The 21,746-nt window shown below is 33.1% G+C and overlaps 4 protein-coding genes across 7 annotated transcripts; 3 read left to right on the top strand and 1 right to left on the bottom strand.

The window, feature by feature from the left end:
• The first annotated feature begins 194 nt into the window (after positions 1–194).
• Positions 195–3,636, top strand: LOC123882041. Its single transcript, XM_045930825.1, has 4 exons — positions 195–544; positions 2,201–2,237; positions 2,977–3,060; positions 3,396–3,636. The coding sequence occupies exons 1-4, from the start codon at positions 236–238 to the stop codon at positions 3,446–3,448; spliced, it is 483 nt and encodes a 160-aa protein (XP_045786781.1). The 5' UTR covers positions 195–235; the 3' UTR covers positions 3,449–3,636.
• A 2,444-nt stretch (positions 3,637–6,080) lies between these two features.
• LOC123882035 (receptor-like protein 7) lies at positions 6,081–9,777 on the top strand. Its single transcript, XM_045930814.1, has one exon. The coding sequence runs from the start codon at positions 6,554–6,556 to the stop codon at positions 9,629–9,631; it is 3,078 nt and encodes a 1,025-aa protein (XP_045786770.1). The 5' UTR covers positions 6,081–6,553; the 3' UTR covers positions 9,632–9,777.
• A 2,772-nt stretch (positions 9,778–12,549) lies between these two features.
• On the top strand, positions 12,550–16,206 carry LOC123882040 (U3 small nucleolar ribonucleoprotein protein IMP3-like). 3 transcript variants are annotated; one of them, XM_045930821.1, is made up of 5 exons: positions 12,550–12,634; positions 13,610–13,752; positions 13,850–13,957; positions 14,633–14,707; positions 15,773–16,206. In XM_045930821.1, the coding sequence occupies exons 2-5, from the start codon at positions 13,619–13,621 to the stop codon at positions 16,002–16,004; spliced, it is 549 nt and encodes a 182-aa protein (XP_045786777.1). In that variant the 5' UTR covers positions 12,550–12,634; positions 13,610–13,618; the 3' UTR covers positions 16,005–16,206. The 3 variants fall into 3 exon arrangements, with proteins under 3 accessions (XP_045786777.1, XP_045786778.1, XP_045786779.1); XM_045930822.1 differs by having other exon boundaries at positions 12,576–12,629; positions 13,607–13,752; XM_045930823.1 differs by lacking the exon at positions 12,550–12,634 and adding an exon at positions 12,643–12,671.
• Positions 16,207–17,458: 1,252 nt separating this feature from the next.
• On the bottom strand, positions 17,459–21,677 carry LOC123882038 (protein NRT1/ PTR FAMILY 1.2-like). 2 transcript variants are annotated; one of them, XM_045930816.1, is made up of 6 exons: positions 20,461–21,677; positions 20,182–20,349; positions 19,942–20,058; positions 19,576–19,793; positions 18,777–19,318; positions 17,459–18,580 (listed from the first exon to the last, which is right to left on the bottom strand). In XM_045930816.1, the coding sequence occupies exons 3-6, from the start codon at positions 20,024–20,026 to the stop codon at positions 17,722–17,724; spliced, it is 1,704 nt and encodes a 567-aa protein (XP_045786772.1). In that variant the 5' UTR covers positions 20,027–20,058; positions 20,182–20,349; positions 20,461–21,677; the 3' UTR covers positions 17,459–17,721. The 2 variants fall into 2 exon arrangements, with proteins under 2 accessions (XP_045786772.1, XP_045786773.1); XM_045930817.1 differs by having other exon boundaries at positions 20,182–20,990.
• Positions 21,678–21,746: the final 69 nt, after the last annotated feature.

Raw genomic sequence — 21,746 nt, 5'->3', positions numbered from 1 at the left:
ATTCAAAAAAAAATCACTTATTTATTTTTAAGGTGAATTTTGAGGGTGAGTTTTGTTACCATTGTAATCCTATTTAGTTCAATAAATTAATCTCTATAGTGATGCAAAAGATATTTATTCTTATTAAAAAAAATGTGTAAGTATTATTATGACAAGTGACATGACAAAAAAGTAGAGGCCTTAACTTAGCTCCACATACAAATGAAAAAATAATAATTTTCTTTTCCTTTTATCAATGGCTACGCTTTCTCACTACACTCTTCATCCTCTATCTTCATCTTCTTCTTCTTCAACCTTGATTCATCTTTCACCATGTTCTTCTACATCTTATCTTTCTCTTCCTCAACCTACATCTTTATCCAAAGTCTACTTCCCATCCTCCAAATGCAGAAGGAAACCAACAAAATCAAGATTCTTGATGATCATTGACCCAGTATTGCTGTTTAATGGCTTTGGTAGCACTTTCTACTTTGACACACAAACACTTCTTGCCACTGTTAGTGTTTTGGCTGCCATTGCTCTTTCTCTCTTCCTTGGCCTCAAGGTAACTAACAACTACACATTTTCTTATTTTAGTTTTTATCAAAATGTATTTTTTGTTTTGTTAATTCTTCTTTGCTAAATGCAAATTATACAATAGCAATAGTTGTTTATATAGTTAGAGTCATTTCAAATTTAGCATATAAGCTCCTATGATCAAAGTAGAGTTGTTTGCTAGGAAGCATAGACATAGATACGACACAATAATAATTTGAGTGTCTTGGAATTGGGAGTTAGATTTAACTTAATCATACAAAATCGGCTTATAAAGTAGAGACAACCCTCATCTTACAAACCAGTTTTGTAGGTTTGAGTTAAAACTTTTGTAGGATTGAGTTAGGTCCAACACCCCATTCTAAGAGAAAGAATAAATTAATTGAATGTAATCACATGTGTCGATGTTGCCGGTGTCGGACACCGACACATGGCAGACATCAGACAGACGCACTTTAATTCAGAGTTGTTGATTCTACGTAGGTTGTTTGGTAGAGATTCTTATCTATGTTACTTCAAGTAGTGGTTCAGCTTATAGTTTGTAGTAGCATATAATTTTTAACCTCATTATCTTAATTTAAAAAATTAAATATTAATTTTTTTTTTATCAAAAAATTAAAATTAAATATTAATTAAAAATATTATCTTATGTAATTTTTCTTTATCAGTTATTCAATCACTAATTTTACTAAACACCAAATTTAATCCGAAAGCTTATCTGTTTTTAGCTATAAGTTAGTTTATATGCTATCGGTTGCTTTTTACCAAACAGCCTTAGGTGTCTATGCTTTCAAAAATGTAATAATTATTTTAGCAGGTCCAATTTGACAAATTCCTTTTATTAAAGAGTTTGATTTTGATATACAATGTCACTGAATTTTTTACACCGTCAATCAATCTCATACTATCTTATAACCTATTACTTGATTTGTAAGATAGTTAAGATTAGAGTTAAACTTTAGTAAACTCTTTTATTAATAACTAGTAATAGACCCGTGCTATCGCACGGGTCGTAACGTTACGCCGATATTTTTAGAAGTTATACTTTGTTAATTACAATTGAAAAAAAAGTTTTTTAAAGTTAGATTTATTTAATCAGTTATATGAATCAATAGTATAGTTTGTTCCATGTATGATTTATTTAGTATGTATGATAGTTATTTTGAGATTGTTATGAATTCCACGAATCAGTAGCATAATTTTTCCCATTTATGATTTATTTAGTATATATGATAGTTATTTTGAGATTGTTATGAGTTCAATGAATCAGTAGCATAATTCGTCTCATGTATAATTTATTTACTATATATAATAGTTATTTTAAATTTTTTATGAGTTATAAGAATTAGTAACATAACAATCTTTTTTATGAGTTCAATGATTTGTAAGATAGTTAAGGTTAGAGTTAAACTTTAGTAAACTCTTTTATTAATAATGTTGTTTAGATTGCAGTATGTGCTGCTTCAATTCTGTGTTTTTGGGGTGGGGAATATGGTTTGAACGCAACTCTTCATATTCATTTAGGTATGTATGTTTTATAGGACTCTCATGCATTGCATACATAATTGTATCCAGATTTGCTTCTGGAAGTGTGTTTCCCTTGGTGACAATAAGATTGTTGATACTTTGTTTTGAACTTTTGGTAATGAGTGATGGGATTTTGCAGGGTGATCCGGTGTCCTGTGAGCGATGTGGTGGCAACGGTAATTATCTTTCTGCATTAGAACTTCAAAATTGATGTGTTTTGTTTTTGTTTTCTTATGCAAATTGTTCATGTTTTAAAGTATTAGCAGTGGGAACTAAGGTAATGACAAGTTACTTGTTTAGAAACGCTGACTTAACCAGGATATATAGCTGTCTGTTGTTAAAATTTATTAGGAGGATTGAGTGAGCATAGTAGGATGATGCAAAAGAGAGGGTAGAGCGAAAACTTATTAGGAGGATTGAGTGAGCTTGCCTTTACGAGCCAACCAAAGATCAGTACATATGGCGCAAACGTTAGGTAATAAAGAGTCGCAGCTATTCCCTAACCTGCGTCACTCCTGGGAATAAGCAGAAAAAGATTTTACTATTTTAGAGAGCTTTTGAACTAAATTTGAATTTTTTTATAGATATGTCACTATTTTTATAAGTGTATTTGAACATAATGCTTAGTAAGCTATTAAAAATTGCTCCCTTAAGACGATGCTTCATAGTATCCTATCCAACTAGGTACCATGTTTTTATTTTCCTTCCCTTTGTATTTCTGCTTTAACCTTTCAATGAAGTATCACTCTATAAATGGAGATTCATTGTATAGTAATGTATCACTATGAAGTACCAACACAAACACAAACCACGAACACTAAACACGAAACCGATACTGACACGCAGGTACCTATAAAAATTTGTATTAGTATTATTGACAGAAGTTACAATTTTAAATGCCATTTTGACAAACAGGTGGAACAAAATGTGTTTTTTGCAATGATGGTAAGATGAAGCAAGAGACGGGGTTGGTTGACTGCAAAGTATGCAAGGGTTCAGGTATATCTCACTATGTTATTCTCACCAACATATAAAATGTTGTTATGATTGCTTTGTATATGTCACAAAAATTGCATTTAAGACAGTATTTTTACTTTTGGTGAGAAAACCAGTGTTGTCGAGTCTACGGCTGTATAGCGCAATTTGAATTGCTATTGTTTTGTGATACACTATTCAGTAAGAAATGTTGTTAAATATGGACTATAGACTATAGCTTAGTGGAATTTGAGAAAATTAATATTTTCTGCTATCTGCGATTGACAATAGTGGTGAAAACCAACAAGACATTTCACAGTATAATCTACTAACGCCTGTGTCTAATTCACATCTTGTAGGATTGATACTCTGCAAGAAGTGTGCCGGTTCTGGCTATTCGCGAAGATTATGAGCTTTGAATTCCGCTCTATATCTTAAACCTTCTTCCTCTGACATCTGCAAGATCTTGTAACTATCTTATTGTTCATAGTTCTTTTTCTTTCTATCTTTTTATGAATCTTTTTAATTATCATATAACTTTGGTAAAATATTTTGATGTGACCTTGATAATCGCTATTGAATATGAATAAAATTAATCAATATAATCTTGCGTTAAATTTCCGTGTGAATGAATATGAAACGAAGTTGTGGCACCGGTTGTTTGGTGCAGGGACCGATCCTGAAATTTAGTAAACATGGTACCAATTATATGAGTATATACAAGTTTTAGGTTCTGTTTCTTAAATAAGTAGAGTCTAATCAATTGGTAGATCCTAAATAATCAAATAAAAAAGAAACAAATATTGAGAAGATAGTGTAAATTGCTCTAAATGAGGTCTTATTGCCTTATTTGACTTCCTACACCTCTGCCTTGTTACAATTCAAGAACTCATTTTCTGGTGTTATCTAAGTTACATGTTACAACTAAGATCAGTCATATGATCATAGGCAAAAATCGGAAAAATACCATAGACTTCTAGGACTGAACAACTTTTATAATGTACCATACTATCATCATATAAAAAGGATAATTATTGAGGTTTTTTATCCTGTAATTTCATACTCAATATTTGATTTCATGGTTGACAAACTTGCGGGTAAATTCATAGACTCGTACGAGTTTACGAGTCTAGGAAGCAAAAACAAGTAGAATCACACACAATCATTTTTGATAAACTCAGGTAGACTTGAGTAGGCTTGTACAAAATCGTATAGATTCGCGAGTCTATGGCGAGTTTACGAGTGTATAAGTTCTTTTGGACTAAGTTGAGCAAATTAAGGAGTTCTTGAAACTGTGTAAAATTTTCAAAATCAGTATAAAATATCTAATTTAATATATGTAAAATCTCCTCCATGCACTTGGTTTGTAAGAGGTGTCCAACTTGATCATTATGTACCATTGAAAAAGTCCAAGTCTCCACTTTTGGACACAATAAGTTGTCATATACTCCTGCAAATAAAGTTAGAACATGCAAAAATATATATTTCAAATTGAGTATTATATACGGTTCAAAAATCTTAGTCTTACTTATCCTAAAAATACACCAACGATTTCTATGGATGCTAATGAAGTAATGTTGTTGTCAATTATCCTATCACTATAATTGCAACCACAAAAATTCTTCCTGAAGTGCCCCATACGGTCGATGAAAAGCATCCCTTACTACAAAGACTCAAATTATAATAAGACAAACTTATATGATTCTTTCCCATCTAATATCAATGCTAAGTTTCAGGTTATGATCCCTATATATAAATAAATAGAGGGTAATCAATTGGTATATCCAAAATCATCAAATAAAAAAGAAATAATATCTACGACTTATATCGGTAGATAAACTTACATAAACTTAAAACAAGTCGATCCAAATGGTCCCTATGTACAATTGAAGAAGTCCAACTTGATCAATATACTAAATAAGGTCAGTATCGAATTTCCTAATTTCCTCTCTGTAAATTTCCTACCAAGTAAGGTCCAACTTGATTATTATGTACAATTGCAGAAGTCCAAGTCTCTACTTTTGGACACAATATGTTGTCATAAACACATGCAAATAAAGTTAGAACATTCAAAATTTCAACTTGAGTATTACATACACCGTTGAAAAATCTTAGTCTTACTTATCTTAAAAATACACCAATTGGTAAAACATTTCTATGGATGCTAATGGATTAATGTTATTGTCAATTGGTAAAACATTTCTTTGGCCATTCCTAAGGAAGAATGTTAGTAAGCACACAAATAGTTGAATTAGGGTTAAGACGTCTTATGTGAGGTGAGTTCGATTTTAGACGACCAGGGAATGAGTTCGACGAATATTAGTTGAACTAAAATAGTCGAATTAGAGTTAATTCGTCTTAAGTGGTGCGAGTTCGATTTTAGACGAGCAAGGAATGAGTTTGATGAATATTTTTTGAACTAAAATAGTCGAATTAGAGTTAATTCATCTTAAGTGACACGAGCTATATAGTTTAGATGAGCAAGGAGTGGGTTAGAGGAATATTAGTTAAACTAAAATAGTCTAATTAGAGTTAATTCATCTTAAGTGGCACGAGTTCTAGTTTAGATGAGGAAGGAATGAGTTCGACAAATTTTAGTTGAACTAAAATAGTCGAATTATAGTTAATTCGTCTTAAGTGGCGCAAGTTATATAGTTTAGATGAGCAAAAAATGAGTTAGAGGAATATTAGTTAAACTAAAATAGTCGAATTAGAATTAATTCGTCTTAAGTGGCGCGGATTCTAGTTTAGATGAGTAAGGAATTCGTCTTAAAATAAAAATATTTCTTAATCAAAATGTTAATTTTTTTTAATAAAGTAGCTTAATCATTTTTTAATAAATAAAGTGGATGTGTATATTAAATATTTTTTGAAGTAATTTTTCTAAACAAGAATTTATAATATAGCAACAAGAGTTTTCTTAAGACACATATTAAGGATATCAATAAGTTATTCTGAGTTTAACTCAATTGATAGAAAAATTTTATTATATATGTAGAAGTCGTTCGGATTTTATACTCTTTACTTATTTATTTTAAGAGTGAAATTTTTAACCACTAAACTACTTAAAAGAAATAAATATTAAAATTTAGATCCAAGTAATTGCTAACCTTTAAGGTACCCCAAGTTTTATTTTTAAAAAAAAAAATATGAAAACCGTACTCTTTTGATTTAACTTTTAAAATTTATTAAAAAAATGTTAGAACATTCAAAAACATTTCAAATTGAGTATTATATGGTTCAAAAATCTTGGTCTTACTTATCTTAAAAATACACCATACATTTCTACTGATGCTAATGAATTAATGTTATTGTCAATTATCCTATCACTATAAGTATAATTGCAACCACAAAAACTCCTTCTATTGGAGTGCTCCATACGGTCGATGAAAAGCATCCCTTGCTACAAAACAAAAGCACGCCGAGACTCAATTATATATAAATAAATTGAGGGTAATCAATTGGTATATCCAAAATCATCATCAGGTAAAAAAGAAATAATATCAAGTTGCTCTAAATGGCCTCCTTTTTTATTCTATTGCCTTCTTTTACCATTCACTTCTTCTCCTTGTTGTTGCTTACAAACTTTACTTCCTACACATTCTCATTATGCAACCATCATGACAGCTCTGCCTTGTTACAATTCAAGAACTCATTTTTTGTCAACACTTCATCTACACCTTCCGATACTTTTTGGTTCTATAAGTGGCGGTGTTCCTCTTTTTCTTTCAAAACAGAAACTTGGAAAAACAATACAGATTGTTGTGAGTGGGATGGTGTCACGTGTGACACCGTGTCAGATTATGTGATTGGTCTGGACCTTAGTTGCAACAATCTGAAAGGTGAATTACATCCCAATAGCACTATCTTCCAGCTTAAACATCTTCAACAACTCAACTTGGCTTTTAATCATTTTTTCCCTTCTTCATTGCATGCTGGTATTGGGGATTTAGTGAATCTCACACATCTAAATGTGTCAAACTCATACCTCAGTGGTAATATTCCCTCCACAATCTCTCATTTGTCAAAATTAATATCACTTGATCTTAGAAGTGAAATGGAGTACCGCAGGGGATTGAAACTCAATCCATTGACATGGAAGAAACTCATTCATAATGCTACTAATTTAAGGGAGCTTTATCTTGATACTGTGAATATGTCCTCAATCAAAGAGAGCTCTTTGTCTATGCTAAAGAATTTGTCATCCTCTTTGGTTTCTCTTAGTCTAAGTGTTACTGAATTGCAAGGAAATTTGTCAAGTGACGTCCTCTCTTTACCCAACCTTCAAAAACTAGATTTGTCATCTAATCAGGACCTTATTGGTCAACTTCCAAAGTCCAACTGGAGCATGCCTCTAAGGTACTTGGACCTCTCTTTCACTTCTTTCTCAGGTGAAATTCCTTATTCCATAGGTCAATTGAAGTCTCTTACTCATTTAGCCCTTTCATGGTGCAATTTTGATGGGATGGTTCCTCTATCTTTGATGAACCTCACCCAACTAACATATTTGGACCTTTCAGAAAATGAACTTAACGGTGAGATCCCGCCATCATTGTTTTATCAGTTACCTCATCTTTCTTTTTTAGATTTATCTAAAAATAAACTTAACGGAGAAATCCCAAATGTTAATGGAAATTTAATGAAACTGGAATATTTAGATCTTTCCCGTAACAACCTAACAGGCGAAATTCCATCATCATTTTTTCATCTATCTCAGCTTTCTTATTTAGGTTTATCATTTAATAAACTAGTTGGTCCAATTCCAATTGAAATCACAAAACTTTCAAAATTGAGCTATGTGGATTTAGGTTATAATATGTTAAACGAAACAATTCCAGATTGGTGTTATTATTTGCCTTCATTGTTAGAGTTGTACCTCGACAACAACCACCTCATAGGGTTCATTGGTGAGTTCTCAACTTATTCTCTGCAATATTTATATCTCTCTAATAACAACTTACATGGTCATTTTCCAAATTCAATATTTGAATTCCAAAATCTTACCGGCATAGAATTGTCATCAACCAATGTCAGTGGTGTTGTGGATTTTCACCAATTTTCAAAATTTAAAAAATTGCAACACCTTAATCTTTCACACAATAGTTTTCTTTCTATCAACATTGATAGCAAAGTTAAATCCATCTCATCAACTTACCTTGAACAGTTAGATTTATCTTTTAGTAATGCGAATGGTTTTCCTAAATTCCTTGTACGACAACCATATCTACAAATATTAGATTTATCCCATAATAACATTCATGAGAAAATTCCGACATGGTTTCATAACCTCTTAAACTCATCGGAACACATTTATTACATTGATCTTAGTTTCAACAAGTTGCAAGGAAATCTTCCAATTCCACCTTATAGTATTCTATACTTTTTACTCTCAAATAACAACTTCACAGGAGACATTTCTTCAACATTCTGCAATGCAAGTTCCCTCACGATACTCAACTTGGCTAACAACAACTTAACAGGCATGATTCCACCATGCCTAGGCACATTTTCTTCTCTTTCTGTATTGGATTTGCATATGAATCACCTTTATGGAAGCATGCCTAGAAACTTTTCCAAAGAAAATTCATTTGAGACTATAAAGTTGAATGGCAATCAATTGGAAGGACCATTACCACACTCTTTGGCTCAATGTAGATTTCTTCAAGTTTTGGATCTTGGAGACAACATCATAGAGGATGTATTTCCCAATTGGCTAGGAATTCTACCAGAGTTACAAGTACTTAGTTTAAGATCAAATAAACTTTATGGTACAATCACATGTTCTAACACCAAAGATCCTTTTCCCAAGTTGAGAATTTTTGATGTCTCTAACAACAATTTTAGTGGTCCATTGCCAACATCATGTATTAAGAACTTTCAAGGAATGATGAATGTGAATGATAGCCAACTTGGTTTGCAATACATGGTTACGTCCTATTACTATAAAGATTCTGTGGTGGTCATAATGAAAGGTTTTTATATGGAGCTCACGAATATATTGAATATTTTCACAGCTATTGATTTATCAAATAACATGTTTGAAGGTGAAATTCCACAAGTCATTGGAGATTTAAAATTTCTCAAAGGCCTTAACCTTTCAAACAATGGAATCACAGGTACCATTCCACAGTCATTGAGTTATTTGAGAAATTTGGAGTGGCTGGACCTCTCAAGGAATCAGTTGAAGGGTGAGATCCCTATGGCTCTCACAAATATGAATTTTCTCTCATTCTTGAACCTTTCACAAAACCATCTAGAGGGAATGATACCTACGGGTCAACAGTTTGATACATTTGGAAATGATTCCTATGAAGGAAATACAATGTTATGTGGATTACCATTGTCCAAATCATGCAAAAAAGATAAAAATTGGCCACCACATTCAACATCTGAAGATGAAGAGGAATCAGGATTTGGTTGGAAAGCAGTAGCAATAGGATATGCCTGTGGTGCAATATCTGGGTTGTTGTTGGGACACAATGTATTCTTCTTTGGGAAACCTGAATGGCTTGCAAGACTTGTTGAACAAATGTTAAACATGAGACTGAAGAGAAGAAACAACCGATCCGGTGCAAATCGCAGAAGAATGAATTAATTTGATGTTGGTCTTTTAGAAAATATAGATACATTTGTTTGTAATTTCAACTTTTCTGTTTGAGTAATGTTGTATTATTTCAACTTTTAAAATTAGTATGTTTAGTTTATTTCAAGTTGCTATAAAAATAAGAAAATTAAGGATCATTTGGTTTCATGTTATTTTCATGATTTTATTATGCATATACTTTCTAAAATGTGCTCTGACTATATATCTTTTTATTCATTTGATGTTTTTAAATTCCGTAATGGATAGGATAGGTGTTGGTGCGTGACATGAATGCCTTTATATCTTTTGAAGAATGTATGAAATTATTGTATCCATATCCTGAAATTGTCAATAAATGTTGATATTTTAATTTTTTTGTACACAACTTATGGTCTACTTAATGCTACTTGTGTCATTCATTTATAGTTCGAAATCTTCGGATGATTAGAGAAAAGTGAACATTCAACATTCTAAATGATTTAAACATTTCATTTCTCAATAATGCATGAACTTGGTTTAAGTCTGATAGAAAACTTAAACTCAACAACCAATATTCTTATTATGTTCAACAGGTCAGCTGGCAGTTTCAATAATCCAGTTATGTCTTCTTGTGTTGGAGTTTTCAGAGATGATCAGGGTCGTTGGCTTTACAGTTTTACAAAGAATCTCGATTTTTGAAATAAGTGTATTGCGAAGATTCCTGTTGACTGTGATTCTAAAGTTGTTGAACAATTGGTTACTCAAGGATGCATTGATTTCCATCCATTTTCCGCTATGGTTCAATCCGGAAAGGATCTGTTTCCTCGCAGGTGGGATGTGCGCGTATATCATATATATATATATATATATAAAGAAAAAAGAAACCTCCCTCCCTCCCTCCCTCCTAAATGAGTGATTTCACTGTCAATTATTAAAAATAAAACAAGACGCTAGTAAATTTGATACATAAAAAAAAAACAGATAAAAAAACTTATTAAAATTTGACCTGAATACGGCTCCCTATCAGTCTTACTTTGCATATTTTTTATATACAAAAGAAAACCTGGAAATCATTGTGCAGTGTTCACAAGAGTGACTTGTGAACCAACCATGCACTTCTCATTAAGCTCCAACACCAACTTGGTCTCTTACTTCAACCCTTCTCATAAAATTGATAAGCCATTAAACCCTTTTGTTCATCTTGGAGACGGAAAAACTTAAGGTTCAAGGTATGGGTTCAATTTGTCTTACATGGTTTGACAATTGTGATTTTCTTTGTTACACGATGTGAGGTATGTTCTTGAACTTTGATGCAAAGATAAAAACACTTATTAAAATTTGAGTGATTTCCTATATGAGTGACTTCACTGTCAATTTAAAAATAAAACAAGACGCTAGTAAATTTGATACACAAAAACAACATAAAAACACTTATTAAAAATTTGACCCGAATACTGCTCCTCTGTATCCCTGTAAACGGAGATTCATTGTATGGTTATGTGTCACTATGAAGTACTGACACAAAAACGAAACCGATGCTGACACTTAAGCACCTATAAAAATTTGAGAAAATGGAAGTAATTGAAAAATCGCACCAAACATGATGTTTTAGTGATAGTTTTGATTCACAATTGTATTTTCTACTAGTCGGAGGACCCGTGCAACGCACGGGGAGCACTTTATTTATATCATTCAGTTAGCAAAAAATATATTGTAATATAAAAGCAAAATAAATGTTAGTTAACATTTATAGATAGTAGTAACCAAACATATCATAACATAATTTTCGTTACGTAATGCGCAAAGTATCATAATATAGAGGATTTTTCAACATATAGTTCTAACTTAAAATATAAGACACTACAACGCATGACACATGAAACCTTCTTATCATGGTTTTTTAATAACACAAATATAAGACTCTCAATGTTTTTATTGTTCTAGTGGACCTGTTTGTTCCTTTATCAAAACGAGCATTGCTGTGTATATGAAGTAAAAGGGGGAATTGGTATTGTTGACAGAAATTACAAAATGTGTTTTTTGCAACGACGGCAAGATGAAGCAAGAGACGGGGTTGGTTGACTGCAAAGTATGCAATGGTTCAGGTAAACCAGTCTTGTCAAGTTTACGGTGGTATAGCGCGCAATTTGAATTGATATTTTGCGATACACTATTTAGTACGAAATGTTGTTAAATACCGATTGTTTAATGTAGGAACCGATCCAAAAATTTAGTAAACAGGGTCCCAATTATTTGAGTATATACTTCGTTTCCTATATGAATTGAGAAGATGGTACATGATAAAATACAAATTGGTATAGATGATCTAAATGATTTAGGGTGTCCCCCCTTTGAAAAACAATATAGATGTTGCAGGTGAGATGGTGTCACATGCCACATCATGTCAGGTCATGTGATTGGTTTGAAACCGGTTGTCTTAAAGGTAAGCTACATCCCAATAGCAGGACCATCCCCAAGATTTTAGGTGCATGTTTGAATTATAAATTTGTTGTCCCATTTTTTGTATAAGTCATGGAATTTCACTTTTTTACGGATTTTCTAGTCATATACTCCCTCCGTCTCAAAATATAAGCAAAAATTGATCAATGAAAGTTGATGTATTTGGTTTAAAATTTAGTCCAAATACATTCACTTTTGTTTGACCTCATTTTGTTTATATTTTGGGACGGAGTAGTATATAATTGTAAAAAGAGTAGTGATATTTGTACATCAATTTTTGGGACAACAAATTTGGACAACATTTTTTCCTTCTACTTTTGGGGCAAAACCAATAAAGAGAAAGAAAGTAGGAGAGAGAGTAAAAATATAATGAGAGTATGAAAGAGAAAGTTGTTTAAAAGTTGTTCAAAATTTGTTGTACAAATATCATTTCTCTTGTAAAAAAATAATAAAAAATTACATCAATCCTAAAAAATCCACACAATACCAAAACAAAACACGCTAATATACAAAATTAAAAAACAGAAATCACCATTTTCAACTTGGCTACTCCATTCTCCCACTGAAGTCTCTCAGGTATCGTTTTCTGTTCATCGCTTTCACTCCTTAACACGTTCACTCTTCTCTCTCTCGTAATTTCTCTATAGCATTTTTTATTCTCATTTTCCATGAAAACCGTTTGAAACCCTAAAACGATTTTGGAAACGGTTTTGACTTGAATTTCTTGCCCTGCTACTTGATTTTGTAGCTAGATCGTGAAGTAAAACTTTGTTCCATTGTTTCCACCACGATTTTTCATAGCGTTCTGATTTTACCGCCAAATTTACTTCTGCGTTGTTTATGAGTTTACTTTTGCTTCACTGATTCTGTGAATATATGCTGATTAGTGAAGGAACACTTCCTTCTGTTGTTTTGAGCATGCCATTTCATTGTTTTTGGACTTTACTGCCAAAACTACTTCTGCTTCGTTTATGAGTTTACTATGGCTTCACGGATTCTGTGAATAAATGCTGATTCGTGAAGGATCCATTGTTTTGAGCATGATTTTTGGTCGTTTTCTGATAATGTTATTTTAGGTATTTCATAATTTTATTGAAACTTTTTTTGGATATCAAAATTTCAAAAAATCACTTAATTTTGAAGCTATTTCAAATAGATTTTTCATAAAAATCATTTTTGAAATAAAACTTTCTGAAAAAATTAAGATTTTGACTATGTTTCGATCTTCAATAATATATGTTTATGTTATATGATGTCAAAATTAGTGTTTGAACTTAGAAAAAACGATCATAAAAAAACTTGTAATATTTTGAAAAACGGTTTTACATAATCTATTTTAAAAAATACAAAGAAAAAAATCCATTTTTTGAAAGCTGAAACAAACATGCCCAATTTCACTTTGTTTTATATATTTTTGTTGTAGAAATAACTTATGCATAAGCACTTATATGATAATAAAAGCTTAATTAATTAAGCTATTTATCCAATAAGGGCTTAAATAGTTTGACCTTAATAAGCTGTATATCTAACAAGAATGAATTGTGATGACAGTGAATAACAATGAGGAAGCTAAAGTTTCATGAGGCTAAGCTTTTGAAGAAGGTGAATTTTTTGGTATGGAAGAGAGAAGGGGGTCACAGAGAGAGCATGGTTATGCGACGATACCATATTACCGGACGGGATGATTACAAAAAGTACTATCAATGTTTATGTTCTTCTGCTATTTCATAATTTCCTTTGTTTTACTTTGGTTTTTAGCTGATTCCTTTGTGATTGTGCGAATATGAACAGATATGCAAGTCTATGCCGGATGGTTCAGAAGTTAGTAAGTGAAGTGAAACAGATGGACCCCAAAGATCCTTTTCGAGTTGATATGACTGATAAGCTTTTGGAAAAACTGTGAGTTCATATGACTGATATATCATATTTATTCATGTTTTCCATTTTTCCTTGTGACAGAATTTTATTATTTAGTGTTGTTCCAAGACTCCCCAAATGTATGTGGTTCATTTTTTTTTCTTTCTTTAAATTGAATTGGTGTAGATGGTATGAATTTGGGTATTCTTAAATTCAATAAATAATATAGCTGCAAATTATGTATAAATTATGCGGTGGTTTTTGTAACCATTTGAGATTTGAGATAAACTGTAAATAGAAGTGACTAGATGAAATATAAAGAAAATAGGTGAATTAATTGTAATGGCTTTGTGGTTCTCTCATCATGATGACCAGAGGTTTGTTATTGTATAAGTTATAAGTTAGTCTAGGATAGTTGTAGCTTCATTCCTAGAAGGATAAGTTAGACCTTCCATTTCAAATAGGCTAATTGTCCTATTTTGGTGAACTCTTTTTTTTTTTTTTTTGGTTTAAAATGGAGCTGAGGATCGAACCCGGTACCTCTATCGTACTTCCCAAATCCCTCACCACTAGACCAAACCTAGTGGCTTATGACCTCTTTCTTTTTGTTTCTTCTTGGTTGTTGGTATTAATATGAAGCAAGGAAGATAAATATAAATGTCATTTGCTACTTACACGCAATTGTTTCATTCATTATTTCTTTTATTTTTTTGGCAGTTACAATATGGGTGTGATTCCAACAAGGCAAAGCATCACACTATGTGAACGCTTAACTGTGTCATCCTTCTGCAGGTAAATATAAGACATTGCTGCTTTAAATGAAATTTTAGTTATCAACTTTATTCATTTGGTCATTAGAATCATAGAATGTATATTCATATGAAAAGTAATGATAGACTTTATATTGGTTGGTTCAAGTGGTAAGAGACTCAGGAACCTTAAGTAAAATAGTCATGGAGTTCCTAATGGGTTTGGAATCAAAACCTCAGCTGATTGAATTATGGTGTAAATGAACCTATCTGTCTAAATTTTTAGTGGTCAAACAAGTGAAGCCGGGCTAGTTAAATGGGGCAAGCAATAAACAAAATCTAGGAATCCTGAAAGCATGTATTGCTATGGACTGAGGTGAAGTATCAAATGAACCTTTCAGGACTTCAATTTGGGATGAGATACAGTCTAGGAACAGAAGACAGTCTCTAGGAATTTTGGGAATATTATTGTTCCTTGTCCATGCTAATTTTAGATGTTTACTTCTGGTGTTTTAGTACAGTTGAAGTAGCTTTTACATTTTGCATAATTAAGTGCATGAATGGTCAAGTGATCTAATTTTAAGAGCATAGTTTGTCACTTAAAGCTCAACACATATGGTTTATTATTGTTTTGAAGCTAAAGTTAATTATTTGAGTTGCATGAAAAGAGATATATATACATATGGTTTATTATTGTTTTGAAGCTAAAGTTAATTATTTGAGTTGCATGAAAAGAGATATATATTGGAGTAAGTAAGCCAAGGCTGCCATTTATGTGATTGTAAATAACTAAATTTAGTACATGAGTTACCACCAAATATTGCAATTCAGCAGGTTTAGTATTTTTGTTTTTCTTTTGTAGTATTACTTGATTATAATTAAGTAATTAACATTCTTATGAGACTGCCAAAGTACTTTTTGGATGAAAAATGTGACCGTCAACGTCAACTGTGAAGTTGACACACTGGTAATTGATTCTGAGTTTTGACCTCTAATCTCTTGTCATGGCACAACATTATGCAATAAGTTATAAAAATTAATTGATTTTTTTGTACCAGACTTTGCTTTGCATTGTCCTAATTTGCTCCAAATTATGTTCACTGTGCAGACGGAGGCTTTCATCTGTTTTAGTGAGAATGAAATTTGCTGAGCATTTGAAGGAAGCTGTAACGTATATTGAGCAGGGGCATGTTCGAGTTGGTCCAGATACAATTACAGATCCAGCTTTCCTTGTTACTAGAAACATGGAAGACTTCATCACGTGGGTGGATTCATCCAAGATAAAGAGAAAGGTGCTTCAGTACAATGACAAGTTGGATGACTATGATTTATTGAATTAATTGGCCTGTTTTGCTTTACCATTGAACAAATATTTTGTTGTGGACATGGATGAACACTAAGACTATCCGAATTCGTGGATGGATTTTTAACTTCGTATGGTTCTGTTCTTTAGGGTGTAAAAAAACTTGGATGTAGGTTGTGTTTGGCCTTTCTTTTTAGTTTGAAAAGAGCTTTAAAAGTAAAATGATTGCTATTTGATAATTTCACTGTTCTTTTAGTCCAAAGTTATATTTAAGATGAAATTGGAGTTTTTATTTTATTAAAGGGCCAAGATGTAAGATTCCTAATATTATAGCGAAAAAATATTTTCTAGTGTAGATATTTCATTAGTAGTCCGTAGAAGTATAAAATGCTCACAATATATATCATTATAGGATATATAATACAAATTCTTGTGATATGACGATACAGGTTTCTAACAAGCCATACAAAAATATTTTCTCATGTAGATATTTCATCCGTAGAACGGTAGAAGATTGTAATTAATGTAATTGCTAAACTCTTTGTTGAGTTTTCTAAGAAATTAATGTAATTGCTTATCAACTATGAAGATTGTGTATATGGCTAATTCTCAACTCTCAAGTGTTAGAGTTTACGTTAAATTGTATTATTAACCTTTTTTTTCCCTCCATCCACCGGTATCTAGTTCATTGGACCACGGTGGTCAGTTCTGACATCAAGGTAAATCCAGCCCCCTCATTTAAAAAAAGTTGTGTCCTACACTTTCTCATTATGCAACCATCATGACAGCTCTGCATTGTTGCAATTCAAAAACTCATTTGTTGTCAACACTTCAGCTACACATGCCGATGATTGGTTGTACTCTATGTGTTCCTCTTTTTCTTTCAAAACTGAAACTTGGAACAACAGGACAGATTGTTGTGAGTGGGATGGTGTCACATGTGACAACGTATCAGATTACGTGATTGGTTTGGACCTTAGTTGCAACAATTTGAAAGGTAAGTTACATCCCAATAACACTATCTTCCAGCTTGATGAAAGGTGGTTCTCTTCGAAGCATCACATTATGTGCTCCTTATAGTAGGGAAGAACTATCAATCTGAACTTAAGTAAAAATGAATATGAACTTGCCGTCATAATAGCTAAACTTAATTGTTTAGATAGTAGTAGCAAAAGAAGATCAGACCTGATGAGTGAGATAGTGATCTGGATGATTGACCACAAAGAAATGCTCGACTAGCTCACTGACTGATTCATCAGCATCTGGTGTTACATTCCTAACAAGTACCTGCACAAATGCACAACAGTTACTTGAAGAAGGAGCATGGGGGAACAAATGAAAATGCAAATTTAAAAAAGTTTAGTATATAAATCTTTATCATAGAAGCGGTGCTACTATGATTATCAGTATATTGTATCCGTGAGTGCGATAAAACTTGATCTTACTGTGAATTGGTCAGGACGGCGTCTTTCAGAAGCAATTATGTTATCAGTACAATGTCATTTATAAATCAATGATAGAAATCACATTTATGTCACAAACTTTGAAATATCACATTTATACACAATTAGTATCCAAACACTTATAATTGTACACTTTTTATGAGCATCCACTTAGCTAGGAAAAAAATAGCAATACAATCACTTTGATACATTCGCACTCATTTCCACTTTTTTGTTCCAATCAAATCATATATCTCTCTTTAATTAATATTTTTCTTCTTCCGGATCATTTTGTGTCGGTCTTTTTTCTGGTTATAATTTTGTGTCATCCTCTTCATCCCAAGTCATTATATCTTCAGTACCCCCATAAGCCCAACTACATAGGAAGAAGTAAAACACGTTAACAAAACTTAGAAGGGTAAGGAGTGCATAGTAGTAATCATAGTGCCCTTGGTTGAGATTTGAAGATAGCCAACTGATTTTTCCTCTTCCCCGTGTCCCATCTTCAACAACCTTAACTATAAGACTTCCCAACAGGTTTCCTACCCCCATGCCAAGGGAAAAAAGTGCAATAGCAATGCTAGCCATGCTTTTAGGAAACTGAGAGTAATAGAACTCTATTTGTCCAATGTAATTGAAAGCCTCAGCTAAACCAGTTATGCAATACTGTGGCACAAGCCACATAGCAGACATGTTCACCACTCCTTTCGGATTGTTCATAAACCCTTCTCTTATTGCTTCATTCCTTCTCTTTCTCTCCACCAATGCTGCTACTGCAGTGGCTAAACATGACAGTACTAGTCCAATTCCCATTCTTTGCTTAATAGTGAGTCCTCCTTTCGCGTACTTTGATAAAAAGGGAACTAGTACTCTATCATAGATAGCCACCCATATGGTTAAAGTGAGGATTCCAAATGCAACAAAGCTGGTTGCTGGGATCTCCAAGTTGAGCACAACCCTGTCCATGGTGCCAGCTTGGACCACAGGAAATATGTGTTGGCTTATGCTCATAGAAAGTATGATGCCGGCGGACCAAATGGGAAGGACCTTGATTACTGCTTTCAACTCCTCTACTTTTCTTACTGTGCACAGACACCATGGATCAATGGCCATCCCACAAGTGTCTAAATCTTTCTCTCTGTTCTTGATTACGCAAGCCTTGTTCAAGAACCTAATTAATTTAGGAGAATTAATCAAATACACATAAATAAATGCATATTTGTGCAAGGGTGATAATATCTAGGCAAAAGGAAAGTCAATGTTAATTTTTTTAATTTGTGTACAAATATCTTTACTAAGTAGACATATTAAATGCATATTTGGAAACATGTTATAAACTATGTTAGTTGAATATGACAAACTGGTACCTTGCTTTGTCCGTCGGTTGGACAAGATTAGAACCACTATGGAAATACCACATGTCTGAATTCTTTGGAGGCAAGTCCAAGTGTCTGTTTTTCCAGGTTGCAGAAATTACTTGTGCAAAGCCAGTGAGCAAGCTCTTGTTTGGTTTCATTTTCACATACATAAAAGAACCCAGAAAAAACATGACAGAAGAAAGTAACATAAGCCCAACCGGAATACCAAAACCCACGATCCATCCTGCTTTAACTTGAATGTACACTATGAAAACCACCGAAATCATCACTGAAAGGCCAACAGAAACATAGTACCAATTGAAGAAGCTCTTCATGATCCTTTGATTTTGTGGGTTTTCAGGGTTGTTGATTTGATCAGCAGCAAAGGCAAAGGAACATGGCCTAATGCCACCAGCTCCAACAGCCATGAGAGCAAGGGACGAGAAAAGAAACAAGAACTGCCCTCCTGATGGACCTGCACAAAGTTCTCCATGGCAATCTGGAGGCCTTGCATTCCTAAGGATTGCAGTTAACCACAATACAACTAATCCCTATGATGATGAAGATAAAAGAAAAACGAACACCATGTCAGAAATGTTTCAAACTCTAAAAATAGACTAATAATAGCATAATCAATTCTGGAATCAATTCTGATGAAAAGCTACACGTCGTAGCTTCTGAGTAAATGGACTAAATGATTGATAGCATATTTTGTTCCACGTTGAAATGTTCCTAAATCAATTCTGATAAGAAGCTACATGTCGTAGCTTCTGAGTAAACGTGGAACAAAAGTACAGTAGTAGCTTACAAGAAGGTCGATGACTGTTCCCCATGCTATGACATGAAATCTTCCAAGGAAAGAATCAGAAAGAAAAGCACCAAAGAGGGGGATGAAATTCGACAGGGCGTTCCACAGGAATATTACTATAGCTGCAGTTGAAGGGTCTAAATGATACTCATTTAGCAGGTACAGAGTCATGTTTACATGGAGCCCTACATTTGCAACCTTTTCAATGGTCTCGTTTGCTAAAACAAGAAGAAGAAATAAAGTTGGAAATAAATCACGACCTGGTTAGAAATGACATATGATTTTAACACAATGTATGAATGAGTAGAAAATAAAATGCCCTGGAAAGGGTTACAATATATAAAGGGGTAATGGTACTCTAATCACCTATGATAAAGGGCATGGTTCTTAAACCACCCTTTTTCCTTGTAACATGTTCAGTGGCTTTGATCTGCTCCATTGACATCTCCATTTAATTAGTCTTCTGCTATGTGCAGGGAAAGGCTATAAACAGAAAATTATCAAAGTTAATACATTAGTATTTCAAAAGGAGGAGCAAGCTTTATTTTAAACACATGCATATATGCTTATGGACAACAAGCCCTTGTTTTTAACACAATCTCTCACCTTTGTTACAGCTCAGTCGGCAGAAAGACCTCGTTATTATCTACATTAATTATAAGGAAGAATAGTGGAAGACAAGATAGTACTTGTTTTCCACATAGAACATCAATTGATAAGTGTCATCCCTGATACACACATATATGTTTGGCACACAACATGACAACTCTGCAGCTAAAGAGACGAAAAAACTAGTTTGATCAGAGATTATTATTGTTTTTTTAGTAGATAATTTCTAAGAAGTGTTATTCATATCCAAACATGCTCACAAGGGTATATACTTACCAATTTCAGTGAAGTTAGTCACACCTTCAGACAAAGCACATTACATGAAACGTGGTATACCGTTTTTACTACACACGACCACACATGACACATCCACCACTAAAATTCCTCAACCTTTCCCACAATAGTTTTCTTTCTATCAACATTGATAGCAAAGTTAAATCCATCTCATCACCTTACCTTGAACAGTTACGATACATGGACATGAATAACTCGGTGTCCAACTATTACTATACCGATTCTATGGTGGTCATGATGAAAGGGTTTTCTATGGAGCTGACAAAGATATTGGCTACTTTTACAATGATTGATTTATCAAATAACATGTTTGAAGGAGAAATTCCACAAGTCATTGGTGAATTAAATTCTCTCAAAGGTCTCAACCGTTCAATGAATGGAATCACAAGTACCATTCTGCAATCTTTGAGTAAATTGAGAAATTTGGAGTGGTTGGACCTCTCAAGGAACCAGTTGACTGGTGACATTCCCGCGGCTTTGAAAAATTTGAATTTCCTCTCTTTCTTAAGCCTTTCAAAAAACCACCTTGAAGGAATCATACCTACTACAAGTCAACAGTTTGATACATTTGGAATGATTCATTCATACGAAGGAAATACAATGTTATGTGGATTCCCGTTGTCTAAATCATGCAAAAGTGCCACTGCCACATTCAACATCTAAAGATGAAGTGGAGTTAGAATTTGGTTAGAAAGCAGTAGGAATAGGATATGGTGAAATATTTGGGTTGCTCTTGAGATATATAGTATTCTTCGTCGGGAAATTCCAATGGCTTTTTAGACTTGTTGAGCATACGTATATCTTGGACACAAACGCCCCTGCAAAATATACAACAACTTTTCATTATGTTATGAGTACAATTTCATTTATAAGCTTTGAATCAATGATAGAAATCACATTTATGTCACAAACTTTGAAATATCCCAAAAATTACAGGCCATAGAGCCGTTAAGACTACACTTGTGTGGTGCACCCCAGTTAAGAACAACATAATCTAAACGTCCATTGTATGGCAATGTATCACTATGAAGTACCGACACAAAAGCAACTTCAAAAATTTGAGAAAATGGAAGTAACTGAGTCGAACCACATGCGAGTCTCAGACTCCGATGGCAAGATGAAGCTAGCAAGAGACGGGGTTGGTTGACTGCAAAGTATGCAAGGGTTCAGGTATATCTCACTATGTTATTCTCACCAACATATAAAATGTTGTTATGATTGCTTTCTATATATGTCATAAAAAATTCAAAAAAATTATGTATTCAGAC

Source organism: Trifolium pratense, linkage group LG4 (assembly GCF_020283565.1).
Source record: "Trifolium pratense cultivar HEN17-A07 linkage group LG4, ARS_RC_1.1, whole genome shotgun sequence".
Lineage (NCBI taxonomy): Eukaryota > Viridiplantae > Streptophyta > Magnoliopsida > Fabales > Fabaceae > Trifolium > Trifolium pratense.
The sequence above is the reverse complement of the archived record's forward strand: the minus strand, read 5'-3'. Positions and strand labels throughout refer to the sequence as shown.